This window comes from Struthio camelus, chromosome 1 (genome assembly GCF_040807025.1).
Source record: "Struthio camelus isolate bStrCam1 chromosome 1, bStrCam1.hap1, whole genome shotgun sequence".
Taxonomy (NCBI): domain Eukaryota; kingdom Metazoa; phylum Chordata; class Aves; order Struthioniformes; family Struthionidae; genus Struthio; species Struthio camelus.
Genome location: NC_090942.1, coordinates 206,154,131 through 206,166,758, shown reverse-complemented (window position 1 = coordinate 206,166,758; position 12,628 = coordinate 206,154,131). Strand labels below are relative to the sequence as shown.

The 12,628-nt window shown below is 46.1% G+C and overlaps 1 protein-coding gene across 1 annotated transcript in view; it reads right to left on the bottom strand.

The window, feature by feature from the left end:
- Window positions 1-1,832: 1,832 nt before the first annotated feature.
- LOC104149925 (vitelline membrane outer layer protein 1) overlaps window positions 1,833-12,628 on the bottom strand; it is a 59,209-nt gene continuing 48,413 nt past the window's right edge. Inside the window, exon 5 of the mRNA XM_068930348.1 lies at window positions 1,833-2,036. Coding sequence (XP_068786449.1) covers window positions 2,015-2,036 — 22 coding nt within the window. The 3' untranslated portion in view covers window positions 1,833-2,014. The remainder of the gene's footprint in view (window positions 2,037-12,628) is intronic.

The window sequence follows — 12,628 nt, the reverse complement described above, 5'->3', positions numbered from 1 at the left end:
GGTGGAGACCCTACTTCTTCCTCAACAGCGTGTTGCAATAGTTAGTCGTGCCGTGTTAGAATTAGTGCATTATTTTACCTCACTCAAATCTTCTGTCTTCAGCATCCAGGCACTGGATCTCATTATACCTTCCTCTGTCCTGAGCTTAATGAGCCGTTGCTAACTGCTATTTTCTTCTTGTCAAGGCTTTATGGATCACACTCAAATGATGCTTCAGTTTTATTTCTTACAATCTGAACAAACTTAACTCTTTAAGGCTCCTACCATTTGTCATTTCCTTTAACCATTACATCATTTGCATGGGTCTTTTCTGTGTCTTCATCAGTCTTTTAACATCCTTTAAAAAATACACACAGCTTGGGTGAGATCTACCTGACACATCTACAGTGCAATCTCTGCATGTGTTGCCCTGGGCACCCCATAGTCAGTGGGAGAAATGGACACTTGCAAAGTGTGTTTCTCTTGACCTACTTCATAGCCCACACTGGGGCACAATGTATTCCCTAAAAGCACTTACTAAAAGAAATCCAGGACTGCCTAGCTCATATGTCCACATTTAGTCAGACGAATTCCTCCTCTGAATCCTACCTAGTTCCTCAGTGTGGTCCTCCCAGTACCATGCATATAGCAATAAAATCATCTGCCCATGCCAACCTGGTAGTCCTTTTTTGATGCATGCAGGGAAAACACGTTTCTCAAAGTGTCACAAAGGGGACTGACATTAGGCCCCTACAGCACCTTACTCCTTTTCCTAGTGTCTGCTTCCTAGGCTGCAGTCCCCACCTCGAGGATTTGGTGTGAAAGTCTTGGACCCATTCAGATGGCTAACTGTAGACGTACTCCAAAACACCAGCACCCACCTCCATATCTCCTTCATGGACAACCTGAACTGGGATTAAATGCAGGCTGCCTGCAAATTCTCTCTGCTCCTGCAACAGCTTAGCAAAAGTTTATTCTAGATGGCATCTTGAGGTCTGGTGTAGGAAAGAACCCCGGCAATCTTGCTTGCTTGACAGCGTTGATATAACATTGCCTTTCAGCATGCTCCAGTGCCCAGAAGGTACGTAAAATTCCCCACGTGGCAAGTGCCAGCCGGGTATTGCTCCAGGCAGCAGGCTCCAGGTACGTGCAGCTAAATCAGAAATGCAAACTGACAGTGCTTTTGGCCTCATAGCCAGCCTCAAAGGCTGTTCCTGCATAGAAGTGAGGGAAAATGACTTTTTCTGGACAGGCCCAAATGATCCAGACTGCTCTTAATGGCTGCCCGGCTCTTATCGCTATTTACTGTGGTGCCAGTCTCATTTGCAACTTTTTGTTAGCACTAATTTTAGATTTTCTCCCAGAACGCAGGCAGAAACTTTGCAGAGCATCCGGTGTAGCATTGATCCATGGAGAATCCCATTAGACACAGCCCCACTCTGTGACCATTTCCTGTTCACTGCTACCGTATGTGGCCTGTTGGTTAGGCTGTGCTTAATCCATTTAATGCATGTGCTCTTTTTAAACACTGTTTAGCCTTCTTGCTGCAGACAGAATATGACAGAGCCCTGAAACAAATTCCTTTTTAGAGTTTGTTATATCCATGCAGTTAACTTTATATGAGCCAAATTTTCAATTTAAAACAAGATGAACACATTTGTTTAGCAGGACAAATTAAAGACTGAGCTGTTACACAGTACCTGCATAAGTAAGTAGATTATTTTACAGTCTGCGGTCAGGTTAATGGCTGTTAAAAAACTTGCAACTCAGGTGCAAAGCTATAAAACACAGGCAGAGGCACAGAATACATTGACTGCTCCACGTCTTCATCTTTGATATGGAGGCCTTGACATCCGATTGATGGTAGGGATTTTTCCGTTGACGTTAATGTATAGGAAGGTCGAGACAGAGCAGGTTATACTAGCCTTGTCATGCAGACATAGAGCAGCGTTCATCCAGGTCTGTGGCACTGCAGTGAGGCAGGAGAGATGCTTCATCGTGGTCTCCAAACACGGTAGGTGTGAGTACTGTATCCTCAGCACTGCAGCCAGAGCCCGCTGGAGGAGAGAGAGGGAGGCACAGGCCTGTTTGTACGCTCAGCAGATGCTGACTGCAGAGACCAAATGTAAGCATAGACCTCCCTTGCTAGTATACACCATAAGGAAAACTGGGCCTTCCTTTAAAGGGGGAAAGGGCCAAGAAGCAGAGCACGGAGCAAAGGTCTGTGCATACAGATGAGCGGTAAGTGACAGTAAGAGCAATGCACCACACAGGAGAAGGCAGTGTTCCACCAGGACGGCAATTCTGCTCCCTCCAAGGGAGCAGCAAAGCCTACGGGGAGCACTGTGCACCTGGGGCGTGAGGAGGACTGCACTCCAGGCTGACCTGTGCCCACACTGGAGGAACCCCAAGGTCATGAGGGAGATGGACAACAAGGAGAGATTAAGTGATTTACTTGATCTGTGGCACACTGTGGGCAGAGCTGGGAATAGAGCATAATCTGTAACATTCCAGCTCAGTAGTTATTAGGCCCAATCATGTCCAAATCAGGCATTTTTATACAATTTGCATTTCTTTGACTTTTTTCCTCCAGCCTTATCTTACAGAGCCATTTCACTTCAGCATCCTTCTACAGAAGAGCTCTGCAAAAGTAGCAAGGCAGGGATAGCAGTGACATGCAGCACATCCACCGATCAGAAGCAATTAGCTTCATCTAATTGCTAATCTTTCACTCTAGATAGCTCCACCCTGCAGATGTTCACCTTTATTTTTATGTCTCATTGTTGTTACTGCCTTTAGTAGAACTGGAACTTGCTGCCAGGAGGGGGACGACACAAAGAAAACTCCTCTATCACTCTTAGATACCATGGAAAGGGCATGAGGATACACAAATAGAAATAAAAAAAAGTTGTTTATTTTCATCTAATTCAATAAACCTAAGCAGAATCCAGAAAGAAATAGGACTTCAAGGGACTTGTTTCCTAAGAAGGCAGGCAACATGCCCAGTGTCACCAGATCATATACTGAGCCTGGCATATAGAAGACAGAATCTCCCAGTCCTCTAAATATAGACCAGAGAAATGACTTTGCAGCTTGCCGTGACAGAGAGCTCATTTGTGGCCAATAAACAGGTAAACCTATCAGGATCATTATTTGCAGGGGTTATGTCATATAAATTGTCAGTCTGTTGCATGCTTTGTGCAATAGCTTTATATATCAGCTAAAGCAAAACAATTTCAAGTCAGGCTAGGGATTTCAATGCACCCTTTATCTGTACGCTATGTTTGTACATCCGCTTTCAGGATCCCTCAGCTCCAGCTGGAGTCACCACGCAGTGGAAACTCGCTCTGTGCTGGGAAGTTGGTTACTTGCTGCTTATCACCTGTCAATGTAAGCAGCCAACATTTTATGCATTGACAAGTTAGCTCATAGGTCACAAATGTGCTCCAGTAGTCAGAGTCACCGCTGACAAATGAATCAGCGAACAATGAGGCAGCTCTTGGCACCAAAGATCTGATGCTCCTCTTTTCAAAATGCCAGTGTAGGGGGGTGGAGGCAACAACCTAGCAGAGTCAACACATCACAGAGATGCTCCCGCAGGTTAGGCTGACTTCCATGAGCTTTCTTCTCCTTCACACATTTGAATGACCTGGAAGGGTTTACAGAGAATAAGAAAAGAAGGAAATATCCAAAACTGGGTAATTCTACACTCACGTTCAGAAAAAGTAGAAATGCAGAGTGGATGGAGAACACTATGGAGCTCTAGGGATCTTTACCTTCACCTCAGCTCTCCCACTGATCTATAATTCACCTTAGCCAAACCACGGTGCTGCATTTTCACTTTGCCTATTGACAGTAAGTTCTGCAAGACAAGAGCTATACTGTGCATCTATACTGTAGCAGGCAAGAGTGCAGAGACCTTATTAACATTTTAGATATCAGTTAGTAACAAGAAATACTAATTACCTACTTAGTCTACCTAATGTGTTAAAGAATTTTTTTTTTCAAGCTGCTGCTCTCTTGACTGCAATGGTACCCAGCACCAAAAATGTTTATTCGAACTTTTGAAAGGGAAAATGATAATACTGCTGAAGGTGTCCACTAAAATTAAAAACACACAAAATACAACCTATTATCACTTTTTTTAGAGACAAGCCACTATTAAGTAGCTGAAACCTAGACATAATCAACACATCTACTTCCCATTGGAAAAATCAAGTGTAAGAGCGGGAAACATCCAGAAATATCTGAAACCAGGTCCTCTCTAGAAAAAAGTTAGCCATATACTAGGCAGTAAGCAACTAGTCTGCACTGCGATGGATCTTGAATTGGATTAGTCCGTCTCCCAGGCAACTCATCTTGAATTTAGCTGGAATCCTTCCGGAATAGAAATCTACAAAGATGAACTTAACTGTCAAACAACTGCTGAGATCCTAAAAATAAAGAGGCATATAATGCACTTATTAAGGGACACAACATTCCAATTCTTATCCTGAACAAGCAAAGTGCAAGAGCTAACAAATACAAAGCTTCTGGATAACCTGTAAGGTCAAAGAAGAAAAGATTGGGATGTCACTACGACTGGTCCTCTCTAACGAAAGTGAAGCGATGCTACGCACTGCAACTTTGGTATGTGTCACCCAAATCTCAGCAGTTATCATCTAAAGCAAATACATCCCATTCATGCAGCAGCTCAAGAACTCCACCACTTTAATTATCCAGCCTAGCATTCATGCAGAGATACAGAAGAGTATGTGTTTTCTATGAAGATCCATTCGTCTTGGTCAGGCAGGAGAAAGAGGATGGTCATGCACGCAGGCTGCAGTTTTGATCTGATCAATAAAATCTGTTTGTGTGTCATACCTGACATTCAGGTTCAGCAAAAACATGACTTTCAGTTAAAAAGAGAAAGAGAGAGAAATATTTCTGTCTATCATAGTTGCAAAGAAATCATAACAAGTGTAACCTGACTTCCAGGCTGCCTATCAAAGTACTCAAACAACTCTGAGGGATATGATCCATCTCACTTGTTTGTATTCATTACACTAAAGCATCAGTTTTAAAGGTCAGTCCTGACAACACAGTGCCAGTAATTAACTACTTCTGTGCTAGTCATGCTACCAGATGGGAAAGAAAGGGAGCAGGAGTGACATGTTCAGAGAAGTTGGAGCTGGGAGTTACTGCAGTGAAGAACAGGGAGAATTAGGTCTGGCTGATAATACAAAATTTTGCTGTCAAAACTGGACTTTAATGGTCAGGCCATAAGCAATTTCCATCATCACTGCTAAAAGTCTGAAAATTGTCATCAGCAAATTTAAGCCAGTTAATTCGGTGATACTAACCCTCTGCCAGGATAGATTCCCTTCACTGTCCACCCAAAGCTTGCATGCAGAAATCCTTATTCTGGCAAAAACAACCCTTAGGTATTCCAAGACAGTGATGGACAAAAGCACAGCAAACTGACAGATTAATGTTCCTGGAGCACCTGAGCACCTTCTCCATCACATTTCAGTCAGTGAAAGGCTCTGGGTCAGTCATTAGCCCTTGACCATATAGCAAGTCATAGCAGAAACTGACGTACTATGAGGTCCAGGCTGATGTGTTAGGTATTACACCATCCTGCCGTTCATGGTATCTTTCCAACATCTTTCTTTAGGCCAAATTCCCATTCCTGTCTTGACAAAGGACAAAAAGGACCTTCTTCCTTTCCTTTATGCTCACTGGAGTTAAGAGTTAGGCTTTTTTTAAAAAACAATAAGTCTTTTATTAATTAATTACACAGGAAATATTGGAGAAAATGCAGCCACAAAAACCTCCATTCCAGGAAGGAAGAAGAAGAATTTGCCATTTTTAATATAGCTGTAGGTGAGCTACAATCACTTTCATTTTTGCCATAATAAACAGTAATGCAATATCTGCCTCCCGTTGTCCTTGAAGGACCAACTATGGAAGGAAGGTAGGCTACCAGCAACAGCCACCTTCAAGTATCAGTAGTGCAATATACAATTCTCTTTGCATAGGAATAAAATCCAGTCACAAAATAATAATAATTATTGCCTCAGTCTCATTGGCAGGACAAATAAGTACATACAGGTGAAATGCTCATAGAAAAACATTTTCCCATAATGTGTGTAATGAGTCAACATCCACTGCACAATGGCAGCTTCACACCTATTGAAATCATGTTCACAATACTTAATGTGTGTGCTTATTCAAAATGTCATTGACAATTAGAAATCCTGACATTAGACCAGAAGTTGACAAACAACTCACCCAGTGAAAGCAGTATTTTGGCTTGGGAGCCAAGCTGGCATACATATAACAATGTTACTGCTTTGTTTCGGATTGGAGTAGCATTTGGAAGCTCCAAAGAGACCAGAACACCATTATATGCTAAATAGTGTCTCTACGTAGAACTGGATTATTCTCAGCCATCAGTGCATCATAACACTGTTGAAGAGGGCTGGAAGCTGGTGACCTCTCGTAGAAGGAGAAAGGCTCTTGTTTCTCCTCAAGAGTTGCCTGTGAAGAACAAGTTTAGCGCCCTCCAAGCTGAGGAGGAGCTGGGCATGGCTCCAAGGGAGGCAACTGGCCTGGCAGACCCTGTGCCGTGCGGGAACCCCCGGAAGAAGCGGCGAGTGATTGTTGTGGGTGACTCCCTGCTGCAGGGGACAGAGGCACCTATCTGCTGACCTGACCTCTTGTCCAGAGAGGTTTGCTGCCTGCCAGGGGCTCGAAGAACAGATGTCCTGGAAAGACTGCCAAGGCTTGTCCATGCATCGGACTACTACCCTCTGCTGATCTTCCATGTGGGTGCTAACGGCACGAAAGGCAAACTGGAAACCATCAAACAGGACTTCAGAGCTCTGGGAATGGTGGTCAAGGGTCTGGGAGCCCAGGTCGTTTTCTCCTCAATCTTGCCTGTGAGGGGAAAGGACAGGAGGAGGAGTAGACGAGTTTTCCAGTTAACAACAGGCTGCGCCGCTGGTGTTGGCAGCAGGGCTTTGGTTTCTATGACCATGAGACCCTGTTTGAAGATCAACAGCTGATGGGGAGCAATGCGATCCACCTTACCAAGCAGGGCAAAGAGGGGCCAATCTTTGCCAACAGATTGGCCCAGCCTGGTAAGGAGGGCTTTAAACTAGGCAAGATGGGGGAAGGGGAGTGGTATAGTGGCAGGAGAGTCAGTAAAACACCACTCAAGTCAGGATGCCTCCAGCAGGTGCATACAGCCAGGGGAGACAGCATGGAACATGGCTATGGAGGATCCTCTTGCACCTCTCCTGGGAAGCTTGCATGCTTGACTGGCTCTCTGAAATGCCTGTACACCAATGCACGCAGCATGGGGAGTAAACAGGAAGAGTTAGATATCTGTGTGCGGTCGCAGGGCCATGATCTCATTGCAGTCACAGAGACATGGTGGGATAGTTCACATGACTGGAATGCTGTCATGGATGGCTATGTGCTTTTTAGGAAAGACAGGCCAGGAAGGCGAGGTGGTGGAGTTGTTCTTTATGTGAGGGAGCAACTAGAATGTATGGAGCTCTGCCTCGGGGTGGATGAAGAACAAGTTGAGAGCAAGTTGAGGTAAGGATTAAAGGGCAGGCTAACATGGGTGACACTGTTGTGGGGCTTTACTACAGGCCACCTGACCAGGAGGAAGTTGTCGATGAGGCCTTCTACAGACAGCTGGAAGTAGCTGGAAGTAGCCTCACGATCACAGGCCCTGGTTCTCATGGGAGACTTCCACCACCCTCACATCTGTTGGCAAGACAGCACAGCTAGGCACAAACAGTCAAAGAGGTTCCTGCAGAGCACTGATGATAATTTCTTGACCCAGGTGGTGCAGACACCAAGGAGGAGAGGTGCAATGCTAGACCTTGTACTGACAAACAAAGAAGGTCTGGTTGGAGATGTGAAGGTTGGGGGCAGCCTTGGCTGCAGTGACCATGAGATGGTGGAGTTCAGGATCCTACGAGGAGGGAGCAGGGCAATGAGTAGGATTGCAACGCTGGACTTCAGGAGAGCTGACTTTGGCCTCTTCAGGGACCTACTTAGGGGAATCTCCTGGGGTAGGGCCCTAGAAGGAAGAGGGGTCCAAGAAAGCTGGTTCATATTCAAGCATCACCTCCTCCAGGCTCAAGATCAGTGCATCCCTCTGAGTAAGCAGTCCAGCAAAGCGGGCAGGAGACCTGCATGGAGGAGCAAGGAACTCCTGGCCAAACTGCAGCAGAAGAAGGAAGTACACAGGCTGTGGCAAAGGGGACAGGCCACTTGGGAGGAATACAGGGACGTTGTCAGAGTGTGCAGGGATGTGACAAGGAAGGCTAAGGCCCATTTGGAATTCTGGCGAGGGATGTCAAGGACAACAAGAAGGGCTCCTTCAAATACATCAAGAGCAAAAGGAAGACGAGGGAAAACGTGGGCCCGCTGCTGAATGGGGTGGGTGCTTTGATGACAAAGGATATAGAGAAGGCAGAGTTATTGAATGCTGCCTTTGCTTCAGCCTTCACTGCTAAGGCCAGTCCTCAGGAATTCCAGACCTTGGAGACAAGAGAGGAAGGCTGGAGAAAGGAAGAATCTCCTTTGGTGGAGGAGGATCAGGTTAGAGATCTTTTGTCCAAACTTGACATCCATAAATCCATGGGCCCTGATGGGACGCACCCACGAGTGCTGAGGGAGCTGGTGGATGTTATTGCTAGACCACTCTCCACCATCTTGGAAAGGTCCTGGAGACCAGGAGAGGTGCCTGAGGACTGGAAGAAAGCCAATGTCACCCCAGTCTTCCAAAAGGGCAAGAAGGAGGAGCCAGGAAACTACAGGCCTGCCAGCCTCACCTCCACCCCTGCAAAGCTAATGAAACAGCTCCTCCTTCAGGTCCTCTCTAAGCATCTGGAGGACAAGAAGGTGATCCGCAGTAGTCAGCACGGATTCACCAAAGGGAAATCATGCTTGACCAATCTGATAGCCTTCTCTGATGGAATGAGTGGCTGGGGAGATGAGGGGAGAGCAGTGGATGTTGTCCGTCTGGACTTCAGCAAGGCTTTGGACACTGTCTCCCACCACATCCTCCTAGGTAAGCGCAGGAAGTGTGGGCTGGATGAGTGGACGGTGAGGTGGATTGAGAACTGGCTGGATGGCCGAGCTCAGAGGGTTGTGGTGAATGGCGCAGAGTCAAGTTGGAGGCCTGTGGCTAGTGGTGTCCCCCAGGGGTCAGGCCTGGGTCCAGTCTCGTTCAAGATATTCATCAATGACCTGGAGGAAGGGACAGAGTGCACCCTCAGCAAGTTTGCTGATGATACTAAACTGGGGGGAGTGGCTGACACACCAGAAGGCTGTGCTGCCCTTCAGAGGGACCCGGACAGGCTGGAGAGCTGGGCGGAGAGGAACCTCCTGAAGTTCAACAAAGGCAAGTGCAAGGTCCTGCACCTAGGCAGGAATAATCCCAGGCACCAGGACAGGCTGGGGGTTGACCTGCTGGAAAGTAGCTCTGCCGAGAAGGACCTGGGAGTGCTGGTGGACAACAAGTTAAACATGAGCCAGCAGCGTGCCCTTGTGGCCCAGAAGGCCAATGGGATCCTGGGCTGCATTAGGCAGAGTGTTGCCAGCAGGTCGAGGGAGGTGATCCTGCCCCTCTACTCCAGCCCTGGGGAGGCCTCACCTGGAGGACTGTGTCCAGTGCTGGGCTCCCCAGTGCAAGAGAGACATGGCACTCCTGGAGAGAGTCCAGCGGAGGACTACCAAGATGATGAGAGGGCTGGAGCACCTCTCCTAGGAAGAAAGACTGAGAGAGCTGGGCCTGTTCAGCCTGGATAAGAGAAGACTGAGAGGCGATCTCATCAACGTGTACAAGTATCTGAAGGGGGAGTGTCAAGAGGATGAGGCCAGCCTCTTCTCTGTGGTGCCCAGCAACAGGACAAGAGGCAACGGGCAGAAACTGAACCACAGGAAGTTCCACCTAAACCTGAGAAAAAACTTTTTGACTGTGAGGGTGACAGAGCATTGGAACAGATTGCCCAGAGAGGCTGTGGAGTCTCCTTCCCTGGAGATATTCAAAACCTGCCTGGACAGGATCCTGGCTAACGTGATCTAGAGGTCCCTGCTTGAGCAGGGAGGTTGGACTAGATGATCTCCAGAGGTCCCTTCCAACCTAAACGATTCTGTGATTCTGTGATTCTGTGATCTGTAGGCACCTGACAGTTGGGTGACCAGTTTGGGTTCCTTCTGTAGTCATAGCAGAGACAGGCACCTCCAGATGAACGTGCATAAAGTAGTGTGACTCAGTCATCTTCTGGAGGCAACAATACCTCCACTAGGAGGAGAGAAACCTAGATACCTAGCTTTGACTCAGCATCTAACTTACGGGTGGCTAAGATTAGATGAAAAGAACAGAGAGCCAGGTGTGTGTCTGGTTTAGCTCAACTAGCTGCTGACACGTTAAAATATTCCAGCAGTCAATATTCTCACTGCAATGGCTTGGCATGGACTGGACAACCAAGTATTTGCCCATCTTTGGAGGTAGGCTTCTGGGGGAAGCATATGTGAAACGGCCTGGGCTTCTGAAGTGGTGGTTGTCACTTCTGATGAGCTTCCTGCTGCTATGGCTCTGTTCATAATAGCATTTGACTTACCCAATTCAAAGCTAACCTGGATACATCTCCATGAGCTACAGGACGTTCAAAGGCACCATTGCATGTGCACCCACTTTGAGAAACCATCCTGAGGTCAGATAGCCTAGAGTCTATGCAGGAAAAACATGGGCAGGCAATGAGGGGAAAGTGAGGTAATTTCTTTGATGGAATCCAGCAAATCAGTGGAAGAAATTATGTCATGAAAAGCTGTATGCTCCTACAAGTAAAACAAGAGTGGCTGGGCAGTTATAGTTTACCCTGCATGGTTACCCATGATCTTCCCAGGGAGAGTATGGGTTCTTTTCCCGTCAGTATTTATAACATGCAGTTTATAGTACAATTCTCTTTTAGGGGGCTAAATTTCATGAGAAGAATAAAGGACAGTAATACAATGATGTAATTAATTTTAGAGTAAATTTGATGTGAGACTGTGATAAGTGTCTTATTTCCACCAGCCCTGGAAGCTATGTCCTTGATTTCAACAGTGGCAGTAATGCTGCAGCAGCCGCAAACCAATAGTGATCTCATGAGTTAGGTTCTCTGCTGTGTCAAGAGCAGAAGCTTGGTGAAACTGTTGCCTGCCAGCATCCTGTCTCAGTGCAGGTAAATGGAGGCCACAGTTAGGGACTCTGACAGCTTTGTGAGCTGTGAGATGAAGAGTTTTTCTCAGAGACACAGCCTTACGAGCATTCCCCCAATTTCCTCCAGGCAGCATTAAATAAGAGGAGCCACTGTCATATGGCATAAACAGCAAGATCAAACAAGGAACAGAGCACAGCCAGAAGGAAAGTGCCTCTTTAGCATTACTGCAAGGACATGTCACCTCCTGGATATGAGAGAAAGGAAAAGCACCAAAAATGGGCATAATTAAGAGCTAAATTCTTACTAGTTAAAGACCAGAGGCACACAGACCAAGACCCAAATCCTGCTGATTCTTTCTCTGATTTTAGAGCCACCTCCTAGGGATGAACTGTTAAGCAGGGTAAACCGCAAGCAGGAAGGGTGGCAACGACAAGACAAGTAGAGAGCAAGCTGATATTGTAGGATGGGACTGAGGGATTCCCTTTCTGATCATCAGATTTGGGGGAAAGAAGACTAAATTCCCAGGACTAAAGCCCGTTGTATTGTGTCATTTCTGTGTCTCTTTTGCTCCATCATGACATCGTTCGCTTCTTTCACTTGGAGATTGCTACAGAGACAATTTCTACTATCTTCAGTCACAGCCTTTCTTTCATTATTATCTCCTCCAGTCAGCCTGAATAGAAAGAATCAGACAACATAGAATAGCTCTGAATTACACTCTTAAGTGCATTCTGCTACACTGCCTGTTTATGCTATCATCACATGAGAAAGCCAGTCATCATATGAAATGATAGAAAGCCAGTCATCTTATGAAACATGCTGTTATGGCTATTCTGTTTCTCGGTTGCTGAGAAAAGTGGAAACTTCCAGGGGAAATTCTGTGGAATTCAATTTGACTTACCCCCCAAGCAAGATATTACCCACCAGATCTCACCCTTCCACTGACCCAAACAGTCATAACTGGATGACGCTTCATCTCATCTGGAGATCAGGCTCTGTCACTAGCTGCCCCTGTCAGATGACTTCAGGGACTTCGGAGATATTTAAGCTCTGCTGAGAAGAGTTCTTCAGGACCTTCAGATCTGAAAAGAGTGTCGCAACAAGGGAAATTCTCAACTGACTTAGGAAGATCACTATCCCTACTACTGAGATCATAATGGGCAGCTCACCCTCTGTGGTAGCTACAGCTTCCTTAAAAACCCTTGCCATTGGAGCAGACAAAATATACCAAATATTTCCAGATCAGTGTAAAATGTATACTTTCCTTGTTGGTAGCAACTGTAATTAGCAAAAAAGACCAAGCTCTGCTTATATTAAAGGATAAAGAATCTCGAAAATCAAACACCTTGAGTAAGATGCACTCAGAGCTATATGCCAGCAGTTCCAGATTGCTATTTACCATGTCCTTGTGGCTTCAAGTGAACATTGCTTTTATG